A 27,878-nucleotide genomic window follows, 5' to 3' on the forward strand; every position below is an offset into this window, starting at 1 on the left:
TGTTAAACATATAGAACATAGTAATTGTTATATTATTTTAGATGACACTTTCATATCTAAAAGATTTTACTGAAAATAATTACAAATTAAATTAATGTTGTGGTAGGATTTCAGAAACATTCCTTACCTTCATCAAAATAATTTATATAACTTAGCAGCTTTAAATGGGCATATTTTAAATAAAAATTTTGTTTAGAACTAAAAACACCAATACCGTTTTAGTTTGATTGACACTTATTATTTTGAAGGAATAAACCAAAAACTAATACATGTAATTTTATTTACAAAAAGCAATAAGTGAACGACATTTTTTTCCGATTTATTTTATAGCTTTAATGAGAATAATCTCATTATTAGGCATAACGTGTTTCAAACAATTGTAAATTAATTATGCTTCACCCATTAGTTTTAAATAAAGTCAAAGAACAACAATGGATTATTTTTTACCATTGGATGGAGACTTGTCGCTCAACTTGATCTCAATGAGCACTATCAAATAGTCGATAACCATTCTTTGTAGTATCAAACAAATCGAGTAAGTTATGCGGAGTCTTGTGTTAACTCTCATGGCATGTTTTCTTGTGTACCCTCTCCTCTAAAAATAACAGAAGTGCAAGCAGGTAACCCATATTTAGTATGGAAACTGTATGAAACCCAACTTACTGCTCATTTATAATGATCACCAAATGTCTAGACGCATGAAATGGATGCAGTTTAAATTTGCACACAAGTTCATCTCTCCTTAAAGAAACGATTTAGCTCTCCAACTCTTAGCTTCGATCCACTTGCATTTATCTTTCTTTATTATCTGGATTATTTAAATTTCAATATTAATATGTTCATCCTATGATCTATTGGAATTCGACACTGTTCTTTACGAGTAACTAAATGTTGTGATTGTTTCTTTGAAAAACAAAATCAAGTACATAAAGTATATTACTGAACTGAAATTATTTAGATTAAATTAAAACCTAAATTCGTGTTCAAGCGAAATAAATAATATCACTTTAAATTTTATTACAGTGTTTCATCGATTGGACTTGATAGGTAGGTTTAGCAAGTATATTTTAGGTGTGAGCGTAGTTAAAAAATGCTTGAACTCTAAATAAAAAATTGACAATGTGATTAACTTCCTGCAGGAATTCGCTGATTTGAATAATTAAAATACGTTTTATTGTTTATCCCTTCATCGTGCACAATCATTAAACTGTCGTGTTTGTGTTTTCAGACCAAGGGCAGCCAGCAGCACAGTAACAGTTTCGGATGGAACGATACTTACTACCGCATAATATTCAAGAAGAACATGTTGCCTCACGGGGTTGTGTGGTATGACATTGACCCTCATGTCCGTAAGTCAACATAAGCCACCACTTCTTACTGGTTGATGAAATTCATTTCTACCGTAGGGCGTTGGCAGCGAAAGGGTTAAATGAAGCAAGACGTTCAACATAATTTAACAGAGCTTCTGGGAATTAGGGCCTAGGCATTATACGAATAGGCTTGGGCATTTAGTTACTACAACCAGTTTTTCCCGTAATCTTATTTTTCCTCCTGATACTGGACAACTGCAATTAAAAATACAAAATAAATTGCTATGGGTTATTTACGCATCAATGTCAATAATTGTGTGCATAGGATAACTTTTTTAGTAAAACGATTATTATTATATAAATAATTCTGTATTACTGAAGTGTATTGCTGAAAGATCGTTCTCAACATCGAAACACGTCAAGTCCTTTCTAAGGAACAAAATGGGAAATGAGCGGTTGACTGCACTTGCCTTACTTTCTGTCCACTAGTGGGAAATATCAGTTTCTCCAGAACAAGTACCTAAATACGATCAAGCTCAGAAGTACAAAAAAATGTTTACTTTTATATAAACACCCTTTTACATATTATTATCAGTTTTTTCGGTGTGGATTTGTATACTATTTATTCTGATTATTTTTGCAGACAAGTATCTTTTTTATAATTTTCATTACTACATAAAAAGTCTAATCAAGTTCAATTATTAAATCCTACACGGCCTCCTAAGCAGTGCCTCCACAGTTATGAATATCAGTTCGCTATCACAACCTATTCAAAGACGTAAAAACTTTGTGCAAAAATTTCACTATTCTTTAAATTTGAAAATTTCCAAAATTTCAATATTTCCGGGGGAGACCCTTCAATTTTGTTTTTGACCTCCCCACTCCCATAGTATTTTTTCCTGGTTTCGTCCTTGATTGTGTGGACACTTATGTGTGCCTAAGTTAAAGACAGTTTTAAATAGGCCATTCAAGGAGTTTTCACACAAGTACCTATAGTCAAAAGGCAACTTGACTGAAAGAGAATAGGTCCATCCATTCGGGGGATTGTGTCGCAGACTTTTGTCAACATTAGTCCAATCAATGTATTCCATAAAAACAGGCTATGACGGAAAAAATTATTATGAAGCTAATATTTCTTCCATCGACTTCTACCATGTAGACAAATGTCTAGCTAGAAGTCCCCACCCCTACCCCTCTTGCTTCCCCCTCCACTTACCCTTAAAGTGTTTGGAGGCTTTTGGTTTACACTCCACATATTTATAAATAAGCATTTTAGAAGTATAATCTTTTAATATTTATTTTTATAGTTACATTCTTGATTTATTTTACAGTTATATTACAAATTTGAATAGTTACTCTATTTAAACTTAATAGTTTAAGAGATGATTAGAAAAATGTTGACAATTGCAAAATTGTTTGATAATTTGCAAAAGAAGTTTCATTCTTCGTGTATTTTATTTGTGTACAACTTGACTAAAGTCTTTAGATAGTAGTTGAAGCGCAACTTATAACATTTCCATAAATGTAAAAAAGTCCATGGTTTGCTGTCGTTTTGAAAAAGCCGGGTGAGGGCGGTCAAATCTGACGAGAATTCATATGAGGCCATCCTAGAGAGACCACTTGCACTGGCACTGAGTTTGAAAAGCCGGATTATTTTTAAGGGATTGGTGATTTCTATTGTCTGAGTTTATTTAATTTTACTTTTTTAGTATTTTGTGAAAATGTTTATAATTACGGTTTCATTGGTTTGCTGATCGATAGCCCACAACCACAAAGTTTCAAGGGGCAACAGATATTAATATAGGAAGAGACATATCAACAGCCTATGACTGTTTACTAATCAAGCTGCAGTTGAAAATTAAATAACAGTAAAAATAATATACAGTTCACACTAACCAATTTGCTATTTTTTTTTACTTGTTATTGTATTTCAATATTAAATACATTGATTAAGAAGGCACACTAGTAGATCTGAACGTCGTGCATCTGAAGCTCCGATTTTAAACTGTGTTATAAGCAGGAAAACTCGTCTCGAACACATTAAATGTTTTACTTCAGAAACTTAGATTTTTAGTGTTTTTATATTGTTAATGGATTGTTACCAAATACAAATTATCTGTTAATAGCATACTGATTATTCATCATAATTTATATTCAAAATGGAGTTTCTTATGAAAAAAACCAAATACTTTATATAAATCTACTGTGTTCTCATATTTTTCAGCTTAATATACTTAAAACTTACCTTCGGATACTTATATAATAGTAATATCACCGTCAGAAACTATCTAAAGAGACCAAAGTCACAATATTCTATCAAATGGTTGGTCAGTAGGATGTGGTTCGCTGATGCTGATGTTACATGTGTAATATGTGTCCTGCAGTTTGGGACGAAGTGTGTCAAGCTAAGATAAACATTTACCTGAGAAAAAATGTCCTTTCATATATTTAACCCTTTTGTATCATCCCATTTCGACCCCCCCCCCCCCCCCAAAACTAACGTGGCTGTCTGTCAGTTTCTTTTTTTACAAATTTCACTATAAATTTCACGAAAATCAGGTTGTATGCTTACACATGCAACTTGGACTATCACGTTCACGATGCTTTACTAAATCCGATTTTTAATGTATGTAATATAATCTAATACCAGAATACTACAATATTGTTTTTTTTTCGGAAGTGTTAATAAATATTTTCTTTAAGTTTTATACTTAATTATAATAAATTTTGTAAAGAGAGAAGTCTAAACTAAAATTTTGGGGTTCTGGTACAATACTAAAACAATGCGAATGTTGAATTCAGCTCCATTTCACCTTCTGTTTAGTGCAGCGTCTGAATTCCGACACTGTCACAGACGTAACTCTTGGAATCTGGAGTTAACGTCCATCTGAAGAGATCCAAAATAGTCGGCGACGAAGCTGAAAACCAACTATTTGCGTCGGTCCGATATCAACCACCTAGACTACAAAATCAAGTGTAATCTAGGTTTGTTGTCTTTCTCCCGACCTCAGCCATATGAATCTTCCTTATCTCACCAAATCGTACCATCCATTGTCTTCGTATATCTAGTCTATCGTCCTCTTGTAGTGGATAGTCAAGACACCTTGATCATGGAAACTATACTTTCCAACAAGGATAAGGAATAATAGACTAAGAGAAACTTTACTTTTCAGCACCTCGAATGCGAGATGGGATCAAGGGTGCTGTAGACTACATAAACAACATTGACAACCTGTGCGTTATGTGGTTACCAAAAACACCCTTCGACTTCGATGACACGATCACTAGTTGGGTCACTTTCCTCTATTTTCGGGGCGATTCTGCCAATAGAACCTATTGCGGCGCTCAGGTGGTAAGTGGTAGATAGAATAGGCGTCCTTGCAACTTGTACTAGTATGTTATGTGGTACTTAGTTGGTAATTCGTTTAAAAAAGGCCTTCCCCGGTATTCATAAACGTGTATTCATAAATGCAGTTATATTCTTAAGTAACAAATCCTGCTAGAATAAATACGAACGAAAAGCAATCCTCAACATAGAACCTATCCCGTAACTAATACAAATTCTACAGGATCTGATTTTGAATAATAAACTCGCCTAACTTCCTAGGAAAAGTTTCAGTTTCGGGGGCAGATAATGGGGCTTAACAAAAACTGGAAGTTGACTTCATTTGGTGTAGAACGAATAATTAATTATACATTTTTAGGGCAACTTATCTGCTATTGCTATTACATTTGTAGTTACCTATCTGCTATTACTTTATATATCAGCTGTCAGATAAAGACGTCAAGGGAAAGTCCGTAAATAATTTTAGCTCTTAACCAAGAACCAAAACCTAGTTCTTAACAGTCCCAAAACTCTGAATTTTAAAAATATGTGTGAAAAAATACTAATACCAAATTTTCACCTGTATTAGGCCAGACAAGGCAACCAACAGTTTATTAGAATAGGCCACTACTGCATGAAGAATTACGCCAGGACACGAGCGGATATGAGGAACACATTACTACACGAAATGATGCACGTAATGGGATTCCAGCATGAGCATGAGCGACCCGGACAGAGACTGTTTTGTGTATGTGGCACCCAACTGTAAGTAAGAACAGACTAAATATTAGTACCTTCAACTCGTGATTGTAATGCTAATCTACGAATAGTCTTCAGTGTTAGACTAACCAGTCGGATGTAAAAAGTGTTCACAAACTTCTGTGGGTGATAGTCATTTCAAATAAAAAATGTCATATAAACATAGGTCAAGAAATGTTTTGTTTAGCCACTAGCTGGCATTTTTTATTTTTTATTTAAAAAATGAAGTTTGTGACACCCTTTTGTAATCTATGTGTGTCACATCTTTTGTATCTGTAAATCTATGTGTGTTTTAAATTGTTGTATCTAGTCTGTTGTGACACTATTTAGTGTATCTTAATGTACAAATAAAAATAAAGATTATTTGAAATTGTTTCCTTCTGTCATGAAAATGTTACGTAACATGATACACTGCTGTGGCAAGCAGTATATCAGAAATGCAATAAGAAATCACACATTAATTGGTGTCCTTAAATAAATAAAATGTATTATAATTTCATGTTATACAGTTGCTTACCGAAGTGGTGTAGAGAAACTGCCCGGACGCAGCTTTCTATCAGAGTTCCCTTACGATGCTCTCAGTGTGACTCACTATGCCCACGATGATGCACTCAGAATCTTCTACGCACATGCAGGAGTAAGTAGAAAGTCATAATCAATTTACATCTTTAGAAATGCCACAAGGTTTTTTTATATTTAAATCAATCTGCAGTATTGAATGTAATTAAAATCATGTTAATAAATTATAATCTAATAAGTAAATATCAAAGTATTAGGTATACACATGACAAATCAGGTTGAAGCATATTCTGGTATATCACTAACTTCAAATCCTTTGATAAGTCAAACATTATGTCTCATTTTATTCTAAATTTAGCCAACCTTTTTTCTAATACAAACTAATATCTCATGTTTTAAATTTTTGTATTACAAAATAGAATGTAACTAATTCCAACAAAGGCAAAACTTTTTTTGGATACACAACTGCCTTTAGGTGCCTTGTAACTTTGTTGTAACAGTGTTATATTAATTATATTTTAACACTAGGATTTCTGAAAACAAAACAAATTTTTGTGACAATTGTTTTCTCTTTTTCGCATTAGTACAATTTTAACACCTTTCTCAATTTATACAATCATGGGTGCATAGCACAATGATCAAACTATAGTTATAAATGGCATTAATCTTTAATACAAGTTTTTGTGGTGACATTAAATTAATATTCTGGATCTGGTAACAACAACTAATTATTAGTAAACTAAATGTTGAATGAAACTTATCTTTGAGCACTCACATTTTACCACTATTTTACTGTAGAATTTGAATAGTGTTTCTCCATTCTTAATTTTTACCTATTCATTCTAACTAGCATCAGGGTTAATCTCAAAATAGACTGAACAGATTTTTTGAATTTGGCCGCTGGTCAGTTCTCTGTTGGTTGGTCGGTGAGTGCAGACCTATTATGACTTCTGTTCTTTAGTTTTTAATGTCTTGTTTTTATTAAGAGCATGTTTTAAAGATACTGTGCATTGAGTTGGCACAAAATACGGTTGATGTGACTCATGACTTAAATGTGTTACACGCTCTGCTATGATTTGTACAAATATAATTTCCTAGATTATAGTTGTGTATTAGAATAGTTATTCACCTGAGGAAAATATCAGATTGCAGATCTCAAAACAAAGTGTTACTGATTTTATGTATCACTGAGCTATGGAAAATGTCCCGATAAATCTAGTTTCCTTCAAATATAAATAAATGAATGATTTATTTCCTAACAAAACACAAATATATTAGTAGCAAGACAAAATCATATGAGTATTACAAATGTATACTGACATAGCCTAATATAAAATTCTATTATGACAAATAAAATACAATTCTATTAGGAAAATAGGGTCCCAAAGGCAAAGCCTGATGAGGGATTCCGTCAGATAAGTTTATTTAGATAAAAGTTCATTTGCGGTTGCAGACAATATAACTATTTATATCTTCTAATCCCATAAATTAAGTTATTGTTACACTTTGTATGGCTTACCAAACAGAATTAAGGAAACTTAAACTTACCCTTTGTGAATTTAAAAATAAACAGAATATACTTATTTTAAAGAAAATATATGTTTAAACATTGCCACAAACCGCCAAACCAAAATAATAAAGGTTTTATTTTATACACTGAAGCACGCCTATTTTAAAGAAACTTAGTACACTATCATATTTACGTACCACAGAAGCATACACTATAAGAGAAAAACAAATTACTTTTGAATAATAGTTAACAGATACTCAACGTTGCTTCTGTCCATACTTAAAAGCCAAGTTTTAACACTTCTAAGGATTTTATTTAATTTTGTAATATTTTTTATATTTTGCGGCAACCTATTAAAAAGTCTTGGTCCTGTATAATTAAATGTTTTTGTATAAAAAGATACATTAGGTTTAGAAACTCTAAAATTACTAGCATTTCTAAGACCTTGTCTAAAAAGAGTTAACATTTGATGGTAAATTTCCACTAATCAAATAAAAAGCTTTTAAAACCTTAAATATATAAATACAACGTAACGGCAAAAATATTCATACAACATGGATGAGATGGTTCTCTTAATCTTCTCTTTAGAATTAATTTAACATGCCATTTTTGAATGTTTTTCCACAGGTTTTATTGTGGATCTATACGTTCCACCCCAAGAAATTATAGCACATTCTACTATTTACTAAGGCAAAATATAAACAACGCAGAGTTTGGATTGGGCATACGTCCCGAAAGTGATAAAAAAAGTCTAATTCCTGTTATGAGTTTTGATTTTAGTTTAATTATATGCGTTTTTTCAGCTCAATTCGCTATCTAGAATTACACCCAAATATTTTACTTCTTTGGTTGGACTGATTTCCGAACAATTTACACAGGTATTAAACGTATTTAAACAACTAAACATTTTATATATAATTTGATTATTAAATTCAATGAACCCCCTTAAATTAAAATTAATGCAGTTAGTTTTTTTTGTGTGTTGAGAACCAATTTATTCTCTTAAAACCACCATTTTAAAGTTTCCAGATAAGTTAAAATTTTTCTTTCCGATTCTTCCCACGTCTTATTTAAATAGCAGAGGGCCGTGTCATCCGCAAATGCGGTGATTTGGCCATTTAATCAAGTATTACAAAGATCATTGCTAAATACAAGAAACAAAGTTGCTCCCAAGACCGATCCCTGGGGGACTCCGTGCCTGACTACACCCATTTTACTTAAAACACCCTTGATTGTAACACATTGCCTTCTGTTTTGTAAGTAGCTGGAAAACCAAGCATGAGCTACCCCACGAACCCCACAATTATATAATTTCTCTAATAAAATGGCATGGTTGACTGTATCAAATGCCTTCTGTATATCTAGGAAAAGTCCACTCACACACTTACCACTGAATTAATACCTTCATTTAATTTGCTAACAAAGTCTAAAAGAGCCCGTTCTGTATTCATCCCCACTCTAAAACCCATACTGATTTATGCTAAAAAACTGTATCCTATTTAATAAGCTAATAAGTTTTTCTTTCATTACTTTTCCTATTATTTTGGAAAATGTTTAAATCAATTAAATCGGGTTGAGAAGTTTGAACAAATGTTGGGCGAATTACCTTTATAAATTGGTATTACAACAGCCCTTTTAAGACTCTCAGGGAAAATTCCCGTGCTAAAACTTAAATTGGTAATGAACGTAAAAACTTAAGCTATCCTTGAGCAGATATGCTTAATTAAAAAGAGTTCAAACCATCAATCCTAGGCGATTTTCCATTTTTCAGAGACTTAATTAAATACTCTCACAATGTCATCACAACACACCGGCCCTAACAACATTGATGACTTCTCTTGAACTAGAATAAAATTATTTTTGTATTAGCAGTTCTCCAAACCATTCGGCAATGAGTTATCCTCTATTATGTGATTAGTTACCGACAGAAAGAAATCATTAAATTCATCAGCAAGTATTTCGGGGTCTGAAATCATTGTATTATTAATTTTCAAACAAAATATATCATTCTTTATGTTCTGACCAGTCATATTCTTAATAGTATTCCAAGTAGCTTTATGATTACCAATATTGTTTTCCAGTTTATTTCTATAATAGTTTAGCTAACTAAATTTTTTGCTCCAAGCTGTTCTCAAAAGAATTATAATATAACCTAAATCTATTATTTAACGACCTATGTTTAATTTTGTATATACCCAATTTCTTTTTCTTGTTTGATTACAAAATGTAATCATTCAACCAAGGCTTTAATTTGCGATTTCTATTATTTAATTTATATACTACTTTACATTGTTCAATGCAAGATTGTATTTTAGTTTCAAATAAATCATACGCCACAGAAGCGTTATTCTGCCTATAGATGTCAGTCCAGTCCATATTAGCCAACATATCGTCCAGCTTATCGTAACTTATAACAGTACGAGTAGCAGCGGCGGGCTCGGCTGCGGGGCGCCCGGCCGACCGTAGCCGCAACGACGTCATGTAGTGGTCGGCCACATCGGCCTCCACCGCACACGGTCGCTTGTCTCTACATGAAATCCTCAAGTAGACATGATCGATACACGATCGTGTCGTAGCAGTTACTCTTGTCGGTTGAGTTACAAGAGCTTCAAACCCATAACGAGCCATCATTAATTTATAGAGTTGCCAACATCATTATCATCTATCTTTAATAAATCAATATTTATAACACCCATCACAATACAGTTTTTTAAAGATTTATCATTTTTGTTTAAACATGTATTAAATTCATTAATAAAGTATTAATTGTACAACTATGTAAACGATAAACAGTAAATAAAATAAAGTCATTGCCTGAAAAACACACTTGTAGTATTAAAATATCATCTGATTTTAATTTTAACTGTTCACTGCATGTAATAATTACAGAATTCTTTTTATAAACCGCTACCCCACCAAAACGATATCTTTCATTTGAACATACGGTCAAGTCATAAATTAGGTAGCCTATAAAACATGGCTTCATCCTTAATAATCCAAATTTCACTTAAAATTATTATTTCTGGATACTCGTCCATTACGCTCAGCTCAGCTACAAAACGATCAAAATTTTTTCGCAAGCTACGAATATTTTGATGTATTATATAACAACTATTTCCTTCCATATTAAAAATTTCCTATAATTTACAAAAACACATAAATACAATTATCACCTACTACACTCTTATGAAAATCTTTTGAAGCAACAATAAATTATTTATACCATCTGAATGTTTTAATTTGCTAAAATTACAAAAATAAAAGATAACTATGCTAAACTCAAAATGTAGCTTAATTATACCAGCCATTTTCCGAAGATAAAAACCGCTTTTGTCGTCAGAACAGTTTACAGTTTTTCTAAGTCGGCTGCAGATTTGATCTCGATCGCCGGCGAGCCGTCGCTGACGCGCATGAGGATGTTGCCGCCTCGAAGCCACAGTTATTTAATATTGCGTGTCTTCTTCACCTCTCGAGCCTGTCCATGGAGTCGTCTTCTAGCTGGAGATAGAGACTCGTTCACGAATATCGGTTTATCAACTGCTAGTCCAATATGCCTCGTAGAAAATTCTTGCCTATTCTCTCGTCTTTTATTTATTAAAAGTTCTTTATCGGTACGGCGAACGAATTTAACGATAATGCCGCGTGGTCGAGATGGATTGTCCTTACTGCCGACGCGATGACACACGTCTATCATGCCATCAGCAATGTTTACATTTAAGGCCTTCCCGACGTCTTTTACAATTTGCACTACCGATTCATTATTAGCTTCAGGAATACCTTGCAGCTCAACACAATTCCTCCGCGAATACTGTTCTAAGTCGTCTACCTCTTTTTCCAGATTAAGTACCTTTTCTTTTAAAACTTTATTTTCAGATTTTAGTTCATCAATCACTTTTACAAATTTTTCATTTTTTCCAATCCCGATCTGCAGTTTCAGTGTTCTCTTCAAGTTTACTATGCAGTAAACCGTAAGACTCATTAAAATCACTTACATTTTTCTTTGCTCATCTCGTATTTCACTCAGCGCCTTATAAAGTCCTCTAGCGTTATCGTACCTTCTTGCGCACTAGTTTCCAATCTCATACTCTTCCGCCGCGCTTGGCCGCACCTCCAAACGGCGTTTTGCTCCTCTAAATAAGCTAAATCCGCTTGGGCCATTTTAACACATTTTGCGTGAAATAATTTTGCACAGTCACTGCACGTTAATTTTGATTGACTTTTTTTGAAACTAGACAAGCACACTTGGCAGTTAGACATATTTAAGAAATATATAAGAAAGTCTCAGATTATCAACTGATAGTATACAATAGCGCGGGACACGAGGATAAGTAACGATAGCCACTAATACACGGGAACACAGAAAAGAGATCCGCACTGCGATACGTCCGCTCCGTTTGAACTCTGACTCATCACAGTAAAATATTATTTTAAGAAATATATTTCACATTTTTAACCATTTTGATATTTTCTACCAAAACTAGCGTGGCTGACAATCAATTCCTTTCTTATTAGGTGAGATTTCTCTTCCAATTTCAGAGAAACCAGGTTGTGTGATTATATCAAACAAATTAGCTTTTGGCTCCTGACTTGTTAACAAATTCCGTAAATCGTTTTGTTTTATATAAGTACTCTGTCTCATGCTATCATTAGACACTGATCTGCTCTCTGACTTTAAGGTTAAATAATGCAGATGTAGTTCTGTAGATGGAAATAATATTTGAATGAACTCTCCTATTTACACTTAAACGACTTCCAGTTCCTTTATTTAGTTCTCTTGACACTAATATAAGTATTTGTGTTAAACTCTACTTTGTATATGTCCAGCTAGGAAAAATAAAAACTGAGAATAGAGTTATCATTTTATGTTTTTAACTCTTGATATCTTCCCATTTCGACTTTCACCATAACTAACGTGGCTGATGACCGATTTCTTTCTTAAGAAATATTCATTTATTGATTTCAAGAAAACCCAAGTTGTGTACAATATAACTTAGATCTCAGATCCTATACAATAAATTAATAGCTGTCATGGATTGTGTTACATTTAATAGGAGTGTGTGCATAGGTGAGCACAATTCCGTAGAAATAACACTTTATGTATACCACCTAGTTTTTTCATTTCGCCTTTCATGTATACTTTCGTATGTTCCATTTTCCTGTATAGCATCTGTGATTGAAATTCTTCTCTTAATATGATATGCAATAATTCTGTTGTTGGAATATCTATATTTCAAATTTTCTAATGTAATGTGACTGGTTGATGCTCAGCGATGTTTTTTATGTATATGATTGATGTTAAAGAAAAATCTAACATTGGGTCGCAGTGATGGCAAACTCTCGGATTTCGACATCGGCAAACTGAACACTCTCTACTGTGGGATGGAATCCTGGTGTGAGGAACATTACCAGTGCAGCCACATGTATGACTTCGCTTCAACTCAGCCAAACTGTTGGCGTCAGGGACCCAGATATGCTGGAGAGACTCGCCCACCAGGCTGATTGTAATGGTAATAGATTAAACTTTTTGAAAATGTTGTGTTCTTAATTTAGCACACATTAATACCAATAATAACACAGGCATATAGATTACATCTGGGCACTTTCAGGAAAAAGATAAAAATTTTCATATAAATTAAATACAGCTCAGGGCTGTACTTAGCTTCGCCGGCCCCCGGAAAAGATATTTGGTCGATCCCTGTCATGCCTCACCACTGCACTGTTATTCGACATAGTCCCTTCAAATAGACGTGTGGCGTACCCCCTGAAAGCCAGGCCCCGGCAAAATTGTACGAAAAAAACCGATCTAAGTACGGACCAGGCTGTGGTTATCCCAGTTTTTAAAAAGGACTAATCAAATGATTGTAGTAATTTTTGCCCATTCTACTTTCTCTAATATAATGAGAAAATATGCTAAAAAGGCTATTAGAATATTTATAATACATTTTTAATCCAAATTAGTTTGATTTTAGATCTAATATGAGAACAGGGACTGAAATGATTTAATTTATTACAAAAAATATTTCTGGTAACATTAACTTACGGAAAACTGTAAGTGGGCTGATTTAAGATATATGAAAAGCTTTCAACACAGGATATCATATTCGATTAACAAAATAATATACAACTTGGGGAGTTTTGAGGAAATATTTATAATTGGTTTTAAGATTGCCTTTATAATAGAGTGTAATATGTCAAAGTAAATAAATAATTCCTTTAGTGAGCTTAGTTCATTTTAGTACAGAGTACCTCAAGGTCATTAGTCTAGTTTTGTTTTTAATATTTATAAATTACAGTAAGTCCCGATATTCCGAACCTGCTATACCGAAGATCCGCCTATTCTGAACAGAGTTCGGAAAAAGTACTATAATAAATAAAAAAATATTGCTGCGAAAATATTGAGCATTTTGCCCGTCTGAGTGTTATTAAACTTCCCTTTACTTCCGACTTTCACTTGTTCAAGAGCTGATCAACGTTGATATGTCGATACTATTCAAATCCATTTATTCTGAATTCCAGTGAATCCGAACGATGTACGGTCCCAATTAGTTCCGATTAGCGGGACTCTACAGTACTTATGCTATGGGAATTTTAGTACAAAACTGTCTTTACAAAAGTGAGTATTGTGTTAATATTTATTTTAGTAAACACTTGTCCTAAAATTATAGTTGTCGATAACTATATATTCCAAGCAACCCAAGACATCTGGGGAAGATCATTTCTGTACTTGTAAGAATAGAAAACTATTCATACTCAAATGGCTATTTAATTGTTTAAAATTATATAAAATAAAATATTCATGGTAACTGGCCAAATTTTACTTGAATTATCACAGCCATCAATTTTTTGGTAAAACCCTTAACTATTGGTTGCCCAATAATCACATCACTGAAGATACCCCTGAAAGACTGGATGGAAACCCTACGCATATTCAAGAATCAAGAATCTTTTATTGTCATCCCTTTCATTGTCATAAAAAATGTATTGAAAAAGTCATAGTTTGATCAAATATGCCCAAAAAACATACATTAGAATGTAAAGTAAAATATAAATATAAACCCATAAATTTAAATAATGGTCAACTAGAATAAAGTTTATAAAATTATCTAACTTATAGATTAGATACACATGCCATTTGGAGCAAGAACACCCATCCCTTATCTGTTGAACAACGCCTTTTAATTTCTTTAATCCCAGAGTATTTGCTATTGGTTACTATCATGCTAATTTTTTCAAATTCTGAAAGAAAAGAATTACAACGAACAAAAAAGTCCGTCCTTTCAAAAGTTTATACAATGCGATATTACGTGTACAACCAAAGTTACGACAGATAAGATGCAGCATTTGTGTTTTGTTGGCTTTAAGAAAGAGTGATTTTAATACAGACTGTGATCAAACAAAATAATACATGTTCTACTTTGGAGAAGGCCACTCCCCTTGAAATAATCTATGATATTAAATTTAATACTCAAAACACTTATTTGGAATAAATTATTCTATACTGATTATTGCAATAGTAATTTTGTTACATATTCAAGTACTGGTTGTAACACCGTTATACAACAAAAATGTTGTACAGAAGAATGGTTCTGTTCAGCATAGTAAGATTTAATAAAATTGTCTTATTAATAATCTTATTAATTCGTTAGTGAAGAGTATAAACCAGAAAAGAATGTACACTTGAATGTGATATCAGTTATTTTATTTCAGTTGATGGATAACATACTAATAATAATCCACAGTTGATTGATTTTTTTAAATAATCTGCATGATTATAAAATAATTCCATGATAAATATGGACTTATTTCAAAATGCCTAAAGAGCTAATAGTATACCAAAAAGAGGCTCTGTTAAAATAGCTTTACTATTTTTTGTATTTGAACTAAAACCTTAAATACTGGTGTTATTTTAAAAAAAAACCTTTCAACTTGTCCTACATTTCTGTAGTTTCCCCAGTTGCCCTCTACTCATTAGATATTTCTAAAAAGATAGAGAACATGCAAGTTGCGACATTAATATTGCACATTTTCCATAATTCACCAATTTATATGCTATCATTGATGAAATGTGAACGTTTTCCTGTCCAATAAATGTTCACCTAGGATGCAAACTTTTCTTTCAGAAATTTCAACACAAAAACCGTTATTTCAACCAGCTTTTTTACCATTTAAAAAAACTGTGTTACAATAGATTTTGAAGTGCCCAAATATTTTGTTCTTCTTAATTGCATAAAACAGATTAAAACTTATTTTCAAAATATAAACTATGGTGGTCAGCATTAGATTGTTATCCTCAATACTTAGAAAGATTTTACATTAACAAGAAAAAGTGTTATATTTTATACCCAATCTCTAACTCTAACTAATTTTTGAAACATTAAAATTAAATTAATTTTTATTTTGTAAATAAATGAACTTTAAATAATCTTATTTAATAAAGAATTTAAATACAATGTATTTTGCTATACAACAATTCTATACAGAAGAAAGCTAATTTCTGACCATTGTATCTAAAATGGGTTCCATTTGAACAAAGGTAAAATTCAAATGCATGTTTAATTAGATGGATTAAACTTCTCTAAAGTCTCTCTACTTAAAACTTTTACTATTTTTCTACCTCTAACAAGATGTTATAAAGTTGGTGGCATGCAAAGAGGTTACTACTCAAAATTTTACTTTTATCTCCATTTTACTACATTTTTTACAAACCAAAACTTTAAGCCCACGTGTTTTTCCAAATGAACAGATTTACTACTATCAATGTTTAAATGACCCAAGTTTTGTAAAGGCTGGGTTAAGGGTGAAGAAATTGTTTAATCAATAAACTACTTTTATTTACAAAAAAACTTCAAATATAAAATTACACAGTAGTATACAAAACAAAATATAGTTCTAAAAACACACAAAATCTTATCTAACACAATACATTAGGAAATAAGATCAGACGCGTGAGAGATCTTGTTCTTAGGTATTTTTAAGCATAAAACATCATTACTACTTAGACACTATGACAGTACTTATTTTACTGTTAATATAAACTTAAAATTATCTGTGGAATGGTAATAAACACAAAATTTAATTAGTAATAAAATTATTAATTTCTCTCATTTTAAGTAGTTTTAATAAATTAAAGTAAGATTATGAAGGCTTCAAAGATGAAAACACACATTTAGCTAAAATTAAAATTGATTTTTAATAGCTATTTAAATATTTTTGTCACTTGAAACTGATTTACGATTATAGAAATATACCTAAAATATCAAACACATATAAGACTTAATATAGCTATTATGTTCACACTCTAAAATATTTTTTTTAAACATTGTAATTAACTATGAATTAGAACTGATCAAACTTATAGGCTATATGAAAATTAACATAACAAATATCAATACACCAAATTGAGAAAATTCTGGAATAAAAAACAAATAGTGTGTAAAGTAAAAGATAAACATTATTGCACTATACTCTTTACTATCAACATAATTTTATTATTAGTATTCTTTACTATCATTATGTAGCCAAGCTGTAAAATGTATAATTAAAATTAGAACAATATTATAGAGAACAAATTCCCAACAATTGCAGATACTCTAAAGTAAAATCTGTAAGATATTGCTTGACGTTGGTGTAACAATATGTAATTAATATTGTCAAACTTTGCTCGAGGTTAACAAAACTTTGGTTGAGAATAATTAGTGGAAACAATCAAATTTGTATGGATGTAATATGTTAACATATAAAAATGTACTACCACGAACTCTCCACAGAAACTTTGTGAAGTCAATGGGATCATATAAGAGTAAAAAAAGGATGTAATGAACATGATAAGGGTAAATTAAATGAACTGTTAATACTGTAACAGACAAAACAAAAACAGGAGTGAAAGTGGAATTTTTTGACCATCCCCCCCCCACTCCACTATTAATATTGTCGTATTCCCAGTTGCCCACTATTAATGCTTGTTTAAATTAATTCATGTTTTAAAAATTGAAATTCTTCAGTACTGAGCCTGAGAAGTTTATGATTAACACTCCAGTGGGCGCGTGGTTTGCCGTCCCGCGAGTGGGCGCGCGGAGGACAGGTGTCCTCCACTTTGTTATGTGACTTTAACCTATGAAAATGTATATTTAGCGATCATGTTTTTCTTGTTTTTGGGTTGAGAAGAAATATATGAATCACATTTTCTATAAAAAAGTGTATTCTACAAAACAATTTAAGTAGGAAATATACAATTATGGTAAATCAAACAAAAACGTGAATAAGTGTAGTAGGTTATGCTATAAACGTTACAAAAATGCCTATAAGTATATAAGTTTTATGTTTTTAGAAAAAATAAAAATTCAAGGTTTATAATACTTTCTAGTTTTAAAATACAAATTGTTTTCATAGTATAAACAAAAAAAAGGTTTATCTTAGTACAGCATAAAAAACGCAAACAGAATGTTGAAACTTTGGAAAAAATAGCTTATTCAATGCACCTTTCACAAACTTGTCTCATATGGTCAGCACACACCCACCCAAGACATTTGACACACTTTTTCCTTGAGGTCTTATTCCTGGCTCGGCCGCAGAGGTAGCATCTTCCTTTCCCAGCGACTCCTCGGGCTGCTGGTTGAGGTGGAAGTTCTCTGTCCAGTTTCAGCAGGATCCTTCCTCTTGTTTTTATTTCCTGTGGTATCATCTCCAAACTGATGCGATGTTCAATTTGTGGTCTAATTAGGTTGAAGGCCATTTCTTTCAAAAAAATCACAACGGCTCACATGGTCAAGTTTTTTATTTGTTTTATATATTACAAGAGCATTCACTCCTCCTACATTCAGGATATGAAAGAAGAGTGTTAATGGCCATCTTCGTGAGTTCCTCGAAGTGTCGTATTGACGACACATTTTGTCTAGAATGTCCACGCCGTACTTTGTTTCGTTGTAGGATGTAATGATCATGGGTTTTCGCTCATCACCTGTATTTGGATCGATAGCCATGTTTCCATGCATAGTTGATATTGCTAACACAGCCTTCTTCTTCTTCGGCACGTACGATACTAATGTGCAGTTTTTTTGAAAGCCAAACAAACTGCTTTTGACTTCTCTTGAGTTATCAGGGTTAAAAAGTTTGGGGGAACTTCAGCTTTGTTCTTTCTCAGAGTAGCTATCATTGTTATTTTTTCTTCTTCCCGTAGCTTTATTGCCAAGGGTACAGATGCGAACCAATTGTCACAGGTAATATTTCTATTGGTTCCTGAAATAGGCTGCACCAATCTCAAAACTAAGTCAGATGTCTTGCTGCTTATTCTAAAAGGGCCTACTGGTTGCTTCCGTACATACACTTCAAGATTTGTAGTATAGAAGTTTGTTGTAGAAACCATAGCAAAGATTTTTATCCCGTATTTAGCAGGTTTACTAGGCATGTAAACCCGAAAGGTACAGTTTCCTCTGAATCCAACTAGCTGTTCGTCAATGGTAAGGTAGTCAGTTGGTTTGTATGCATTTTTGCAATTGAACACGAACATCTCAAATACTTCACGAAAAGCAGCAAGGTTGTCAACAGATTTTCTTTCATCTCTGTTGTGGACGTTATCAAATCTCAGACAACGTAAAAGAAATCGAAAACCTCTTGGCGCTCATGGTTAGATAAACAGCCTCTACTCCCTTTCCTTGTGAATTATCCCACATTTCAAATACGTTTCTTCTGCCAGCCTTCAAAACCCCAGCAAGGTATATTATACCAATCAACGCACGAATTTCTCGGCAATCAGTGGGCCTAGCATCCCTTTCTCTGTCAAACTGAGGTTGAATTTTCATTATGTAAATGTTGGTGTAATCAACAATTTTTTTCACTATTTCATCATCAATAAGACACTGTAAGGCAGCTTCTGGAGTTATAGCATTTTTCGCTGACCCTTGAGGTCCTGGGCGATGAAAAACTGGTATAATGTTATACCTTGGTGTACGAGAAGTCTGAGCAACTTGAGGTTCTACGTACCATCTTGACGTCCGATCTCTTCCCAAATAAAACTCTGGGTTCACGAAAGGTCCAGGAGGGACTGCTTCTTCAATCACTTCCATTTCCTCGGCTTCGTCGGGAACATCATCCGGGTTATCTTCAACATTGATTACATCATCTCTATTCTCTGTGTGGTATTCAACGTGGTCTTCTTCACCTTCATCTTCGTCCTCTATACCTAGAACACTCTCGGTATCCTCAGTCTCATCTAGCCAACGGCGTAACTGTTCACGGTCACTTTCACTGGCCATTATTGTTTCAACAATACGAGATTAAAAATAAAATACTACACCAATATGTCAAAAAAATGTAACGTCACTGGGCGCGCGGAGGACAACTGTCCTCCACTACTGTACCGTGCAAATAAACACGTGGTCACAGCGACAACTAGCGAGCATAGACGCTGACAATGCACTGGCGGGTGGAGCGTGAGTGGGGGGAAAGGTATGTGGTCGCTCAAGGTCACGAGTGTTGCCAACCCTTGTAGTCACACAAAACAAAATCACTGGAGGACACCTGTACTCCGCGCGCCCACTGGAGTGTTAAAAATCAGCATGAAACTCCTTTTCATTTTGCAACACACCCAAAATTTTATATATATACTACACAATATTTTGAGTGGTTTAGGTTCCTAAAGGTGACCCCACTTAGATTCCAGAAAGTCTGCCTATGTTAATGGCAGTATTTTTAAAACTTGAATATGAAATTTTACAAAAACCAACATAACAGAAAATAATGTCAAGAAACACACAAAAGTTAATACCAGAAAATACAAACAGTTCTATATCTTACATGCTGGTATTGGATGAAAAATGACAAATTGAGACATTATTTATTTACTGGTCTTCAATATACACACACTAGGTTTGTGTTTTTATATGTTTATATATATATATATATATATATATATATATATATATAAAATATATAAGTACTTTTTGCGATTCAATGTTTATTGAAATTAAATAAGGCAATTGGCATTTATACAATTTAATGTATATATATATATATATATATATATATATATATATATATATATATATATTTATATATATATTGTACACAAGTTTTTGAGTGGTTTAGATTACTAAAAGTGACTGTAGGAACACGAAACAGAGACTAACATTGGAGATATTGTACAATTATTCTGGTAAACTGGAGTTCTAGCTTCAGAATAGTGTTTATTTGTATAAGCAACAAAACCAACATGTCTATAATGCATAGCAACTTTTAATGAGTCCACTGCATATAGAGAAAAAGGCCCAATTGTAAAAGTATCCTCCACCATGACAATGTCCCATCTTACATCCATCTTGTCAAACACATTTATTACAAAGAAACACACCTCTGATTGCCTCCCCCATTCTGCTCATCTGATTTAGTTTGCTGGAACTTTTTTTCCCAAAGTCATGACAGCTATGAAAGCTATTACAACATGTACATTTTGTATAAGTCTTAAAACCTTTGTGCTCTACTTAAGTTTTTAGGATGTGGACTCCAAATTTCCAAATGACCACCTTTTTATAAGGAGTAAAAGTATTTTTAACTTTATTGCACTAAGTTTGATACTTATAAATTAAAGTAATGGAAAATGACAATATTGTAACTAAAAATATTGATGAATTATGCATATACAATCAAAAACTACAGATGTTCAACAAAGCAGAATAATTCATAGCTGGAATTGTCTTGTTTATATTAACTCAGGGAACTTTCCATAGAGAGTTCGTAGAAAACCTAGTTACTACAGAAAAATTTGACACATCAGTTAGGAACTCATATTCTTGAAATAAAAATGACTTAAAAGAAAAATCAGAATGTACCAGCTAGAAAAATGCAAATAAAAATTACCAAATGTGAAAATTGTTTAAACTACTTAATTATCTGCATATGTTTATAACATGTCCGTGTTTAAATCAGTCTTCAAAAGAGTAATTACTCAAATAAATACTATGCCTACTTGAAACCCTAAAATCAAACGGGATATCACATTATATCTAATAAAAGTTAACATTCACTAGTAAAAATTAATCCTAAAACATTTTTTTAATCTTTCAGCTTTTCTTACAATATGAGGTCAATAATTTAAGCATGAAAGGAGCAAGACAAAAATACCAAACACCAGATAAATAGATGTACAATAAACAACTTACATTATTTACATTGCCCACAATGAGATAGGGTAGGATAGGGCAGGACTACTACACTGTATAGTCACTGACTAGCTACTATAGACCTTGGCTACTCTACTAATTGACTGTAGAAAGGCTGATGCAACAACATGACAAAAAGAAGTTTTATGATAGGAAGAGAATAAATCTAGAGTATTTTGGAAAAACTAAAAAAATAAAGTATTTCATTTTTTAGTATGAAAAATAATCATATCTGCATGATTCAGATTTTACTTTAAACTTCGGTTTCTTCCCTTATCAGAGACATTACTTTTACAATATGTGAAAAGAGCCAATGACTCAACGGTCTACTCATAATGGCTTTTCTACTACATAAATTCATAACATGGCATTTCCTGAAAAAATTAAGGCGGGAAATTAACGTATTTGAAGGATTTTGACTACAAAAGAACCAAGACACAACTTAACATTGGCTATTATGGATCTATGCATTTATTTTCAATTCAGCTATTGCAGTCCCCAGCTGTTATAAGTTTGCGTTACTGTATTTTATGCTTGTATGTTTTTAATTATTATTTTGTGTTGCGTGTGTAAAACAAATAGAACTAGGCTGTACAAATAATTAATAGATTAAGCTACTAAATTGTGTAGTAACAGCTGTTTTGGTCCAAATGCTGGATTTTAGATTTACTTGTTTTTTAAAATTTCATAATAACTCCAGTTTCTCTTCACATATTCATACGGAACTGTTCTCAAAAATTCATATTATTTAACAATCATTAGCTACCTTAGGTTAGTGAACCGCCCGTTTGAACTCAAAAATTGGTAGAAGAAAACCACAATGTTTGCACAGGTAGTTTTTAGTGTAAGACAAAAATTTCAGAGTGGTCGGACAATTAAATCTAAAGCCTCAGTAACTATAGAAGCAGCAGTAACAAGACTTGTGTAGTTATTTGTGGGTAAGTTCTAAATAAGGCTTTACTGTGAATACATTGTAATGTTCTCTCATCTGATAAAAAAGAGAATCTTTGTAATTTAGTGTGTTAATATTTTATAATAAATTGTAAGAAAATGTTCATGTTTGTTTTTAAAAAGAATGCTTACACCCTAAATACACTAGAAAATAGTATTTGTTTGGCTATTCAACTGGTTATTAACTCATTACGAGTTGATTGCTATATGTTCTTAATGGTTACCACGACTCACTTTGAGTCCTTGTTGTTAGTATGTAAACTGATGTTCACTCAATGTATCGTCCTTATTTCTGGAACAATTACACCACACTGTTTGATACATCAGTTTAGTTGAAGTATGTACCAGCGTATGAAGAATCCAATCAACTAAATAACCAAATTTAGGTACTGAAATTTTAAATAAATTTTGTCATCTGAAAATGGTAAAGCGAATATAGTTGTGCAATCAGCATTGCCACCATGCTAGAAGAATGCTCTTAAAAGGCCAAAAATTTGTTGTACATAATTATTGTAACCAAACAAAGTCCACATTTTTTTTAACCACTGATATGCTTATACAGTAACTATTATACAGTACCAATAAGGTTTCAAGATTATGAAGTAATTAAGTTCTTGAAAGTATTATATTAATATGTCAACTAATAAAGTGATCACTGTATAAATCAACATGCTATATTAATAATACAGAATATGATACTTCAACATGATCCATATTTAAAATTTACCTTTCTATCCACTGTGCCATCAGGAATATTTGTTTTTCAATTCATGTGTTGTATGAAGTATTAAAACTTCTCAAAATATAATCACAGAATTTTATATTGTTATATTCGTATGTTTTTCTCTAACTTAACATGAATAAAAGTGTTCTTGAATTATGATATGTATTCATAAAAATCATTGACATATGTATAGTAAGTATTAAAAAGGAATAATTGGTTCTAAAAAAAAACAAAATGAAAAAATACATTAATACAAACACTTTAACACCTTCACTGCAGCTCTATCTTGAGTGATGATTAGTATTGCAATAAGAAAGCAAGCACACTACGGCGTATGTCACACTCAACATGTTAAAGTATCTTTTGATACCTCTTTAATTAAAATTTTAAAAATTACTTTATAACCAAAACTTACTATGGATACATCTTAACCTAATAGAACATGATTAGTGTTTTGTTTGTTTCCTGGATTAAAAACACAATGTTCAATATAATAATATACTTTGCTATACAATATTTTGAATTGTTTTTCATTGATAGATAAAGTATTGTGCATTTGTTCTTCATTCTCCTATTAACTGTTTGTGAGCCCAAAATTTGTGTAACCTTTGTGCATACAATAGTGTTAAGAGAAAAAAGTTATTTCTTAAAGTTTCAGAGAGGGCTCCTTATCCCTAACTTCACTTGGTGTGATAAAACATTCTTCTTTTCTTTATACAAACCTTATTAGTAATGTAATGAGGAGGTGACAGGAATCACATTTTTTATGAGGAGGGTCACTAGTTTTTTGCCTGTTACAAAAACAAGGACGTCTCCCTACGCAAACTCATTGAGTCAGCACCTGCGTCTAAGATATTTGTTTTCAAATACTCCTTCTGGAATTAGTCATATTGTGGTTTGTTTTAAACTCATAAAGTAATTTTTTTTATTATTTATTACATTTTTATTTTGGGATTAAAATATTCTATTATCTAGTTTTCTAAGAACTTAAAACTTCAATTTTCAAACTTTGACTGGTATGTGGATAATAGTAGAAACAGTGTTACACATATTGTCTTATGCTTTTTCATATTACCAACATAAAAGTATTTATCTTTAACTGAAAGTTTCGTATAAAATATGGCTCTGAGAAAGTTATACACTGTTCAATGTGGCATGCTAGGAGTAAAAGCCAGTTGAAAGAATTATATTACTATATAAAATTAGTAGCAAATAATTTTCAAAAGTTTTTTTGTACACACAAGTCAAGAAATTTTGTTGTGTTTTTGTATTCAAGTTGTTCGCTTTTGTGTTTAAAAATATCCATAAAAGTGTACATTTAACACTTTTATTTTATTTCACAACAGATTGAAACCTTTAGCAAACCAGCCAAAAATGTGTCTGCCAGCATGGGCGTCAGTGGAGTTAGAGCCAGATTACGTTTTAACCCATTGGCCTAGACTCACGTACTAAATACCACGTGCAGTGATGCATGGACCGAACCTGGACTCACGTGCGCAGCACGATCTGGTGACGTTGCGATGTACTATTTAAAATATTTATAGTTTTTCCCGTTAGATGGTATGCCAATACGCTTTCTGCAGACCTTTTGAGTTGTTGGTGAGTTCAGGTTTGCCAACTATGGCAGAAAAATATTACTTTTTTCAATAATTGTAATCTATTACCAGTGCTTATTTTGTGTTGATACTAGGATCATGTTACGCCTACAATTACGGCTAGCACTTCTGACAGTATTATTGAAAGTTTATTACAGTAGTTTTATAAAATCCATTTAAATATTTATTTGTGATATTCGGTAAAATTTGATTTTGATGCAAGGCTAAAGGCTAGCCTGCAAAATAGAAACAACGTCGTCGTTTGTTTGTGAAGTTTTATTTTTATTTATTTTATTTTTACAGTGTATTTTTTTAGTGTAGTTCTGTTTTTATATGCAAATTGCGTGTGAATGCTAAAACATCTGCTACCCGTGCAAACTGATGGAAAATAATTTTTTTTTTAATAATAAATGTTCAAATAAAAATTTTAATATAATTTATTTTTCATGACAAAGAGTTACTGAACAATAATATATATATATATATATATATATATATATATATATATATTCAGTTTTTAGATAATAAATCATTTTAATAGTGAAAAAAATTAAAACTAAATTTTTAAAAAATAAAAACCCAACATTCTTGTTATAATTAACATTATTAGTAAATTTAAAACTAAATAAAAATTAATTTTATAGTTGTAAAATGTAGCCTAGTTTCTTAGAAACATGATGGTAAAATAACCATGGTAATAACTTAATTAGCTAGGTTTCTATAAAAATGATACGAAACCTTTACACTTTCAGCAAAATTAATTGCTAGTTCAGGTCCATGCAGCACCAGAATAACTACTAGGCCAATGGGTTAAATCCATGATGACCTTCCTCACCCCTGCCAATATTATGCTCCTCAGTATTAGGATCCAGGGTTTCTTCTTAAAATCTTTTTATGTGCCTAGAAATCAATTTAACATACAAAAGCGATTGAAAAATGTTCCCAATAAAACAAATACATCAACTCAGAATTTTTTATGTTTGATTCATTCCTTATGTAGCAAATATGCATTGCTAAAGCTACCATTTGATAGAGGTCTCAACATTTTATTATGTATAAACAAAATGTCTTGAGACGAAAAGTTAAAATAAATAAAAGTTGAATAAATACCACTTGGTACTTGTCCAAGCCAGTTCTTGTCATTGTTGAAGTGTCCAGAATTAGCAGTAAAAGAACTATAGCTAACAAAATAACATTTTCCTATTTCTGCAGTATGACTGATATTTTACTTGTAACACTCCACTTACTATGATTACTTAATGTTTACAGTAGATATTGCATCGCAACTCGATTCTCTAATGAACACAACAAAGGAAGAGGGGGTGGGAATTGTGTCTAACTGGACCGTCATTACTCTAAGGAGTTGACCAGTTCGCCGAAATACGCAGTCACTGCTACCAACTCCCTGTCCAGGAAATTCTGTACCACCTCCACACAACCACCCGGACCAGCACACTCTACCAACTGCACAACAAAAGCAATTATCTAGTCAATTACAGAAACAAAATAAGCGTTTTATATAATAGTAATAATTAAATAATTGGAGGGTAAATGGATGAAAGTGTTACAATACATTTTAGTAGTTTTGGGAAAAAAATTTATCTAAAGATCTAATTATGTTGTGTCTTTATTGATTTTTTCTACAACTATACATTTTGTTAGCTATTTAAGCATACATTTGACTTTAAGTACAACTCTATTCCTTGTTAACCCTTTTAACCCCGGCCATTAAATCAAGTGATGTGCCAGAAATCCCAAGCCATTTTCAGACAAAATGTAAGGGTTTTGTAAAATATTCATAACTCAGTTATTTTTTAAGATATTTAGGTAATTCTTTTTTTGTTTTACTTCTTTATACATGTAACTTACAGAAATATACAAATAAAATTATTATTTTGAAAGTATTTTTTTTTACATACATATACATATATAAAAAATAAATAAAAATGAAAAAATTTCAAGTTTGATCATAGAAACCATACAGATAAAAAAATATTTGACACAAAAACACCCATTTACTTTATGATATATTTAATCCTTAATAAAAGGAAACAAAAATTATAGGCCTACCTTATTTACAAGTGGAGTAACATAAATTTTTGTAAAGCCGTGTACATTTTTCTTTTTGCCATTTCTGGGCAAGGCAATGTAACAAGACCTTTGAAATTCACAGTAATTAAAATAAACACAAAACCAAAGTTATTTCTGACAAAATAACTAAAACTGTTCATAATCTAAATTTAAAAAAGTTTTAAAACAATATGTACATCACTACAAAATGTTTTAGCACTTGTGGTCACCAAAACAATTGGGGTGAATTCCTTTCTGGCAACTAGGTTACTAATTAGTGTATTTTCACTTACGGGAGACTTTGAACGATGTCTTTTACTCATTTTAAAATCAAACAAATAATGAACTAAACTTTAACTGCCGTACTTTACACTGCTTTAACCTAAAACTGTGAAGAAAACGGAATATTCACAACCACGTGATATACAGCTGTCTGCAACAAGCGTGAGCAGTCAGTCAAGACGAACTGCAATTGCTCAGTCACAGACTGACAAAATACGAATTCAAACCATTACAAACTAATTTATTTCGATGCAAAATACCTTTGTGCACAAGTCTGTGAAATTTCAAAGCATTTGGTGAAATAGGTGGCCAGTAAAATAGTAAAAAGTACACGTCCGCACTATACGGACGTCGGGAGTTGACGCCATTTTTATGACGTCCGTATAGTACGGACGTCGGGGTTAAAAGGGTTAAAACAGTATTTGTGAGTATACTATTTTTTACTTGAACATTTCCATATAAAAATTGGAGTTTTTATAATATCTCAAAATGAATTACATTTCCTGTTGCTTATGATATTATAGCCATAATTTGTAATTAAGATTTATGTTAAAATCAAATATTCTATTGTAAGGAGTGTCAAAGTTGGAATTTTATGCAAAATCAAAATAAATATTTCAATTTTCTTAAGGTAACCATGTACGCCCTATCCCGCCAATGTTAAATTGGACAACTTTGGG

General features: G+C 32.0%; 2 protein-coding genes across 2 annotated transcripts in view; one reads left to right on the plus strand and one right to left on the minus strand.

Annotated features, from left to right (window-relative positions):
* The first annotated feature begins 5,348 nt into the window (after positions 1–5,348).
* Positions 5,349–26,553, plus strand: LOC124371529. The gene is made up of 4 exons (XM_046829881.1): positions 5,349–5,400; positions 5,904–6,031; positions 12,725–12,930; positions 26,116–26,553. The coding sequence occupies exons 1-3, from the start codon at positions 5,349–5,351 to the stop codon at positions 12,920–12,922; spliced, it is 378 nt and encodes a 125-aa protein (XP_046685837.1). The 3' UTR covers positions 12,923–12,930; positions 26,116–26,553.
* LOC124371528 (trimethylguanosine synthase-like) overlaps positions 25,806–27,878 on the minus strand; it is a 29,784-nt gene continuing 27,711 nt past the window's right edge. The window contains 1 exon segment of the mRNA XM_046829880.1: positions 25,806–26,310. Within this exon segment, the coding sequence (XP_046685836.1) occupies positions 26,197–26,310 (114 nt within the window). The 3' untranslated portion in view covers positions 25,806–26,196.

This window comes from Homalodisca vitripennis, unplaced genomic scaffold (assembly GCF_021130785.1).
Source record: "Homalodisca vitripennis isolate AUS2020 unplaced genomic scaffold, UT_GWSS_2.1 ScUCBcl_1555;HRSCAF=5328, whole genome shotgun sequence".
NCBI lineage: Eukaryota > Metazoa > Arthropoda > Insecta > Hemiptera > Cicadellidae > Homalodisca > Homalodisca vitripennis.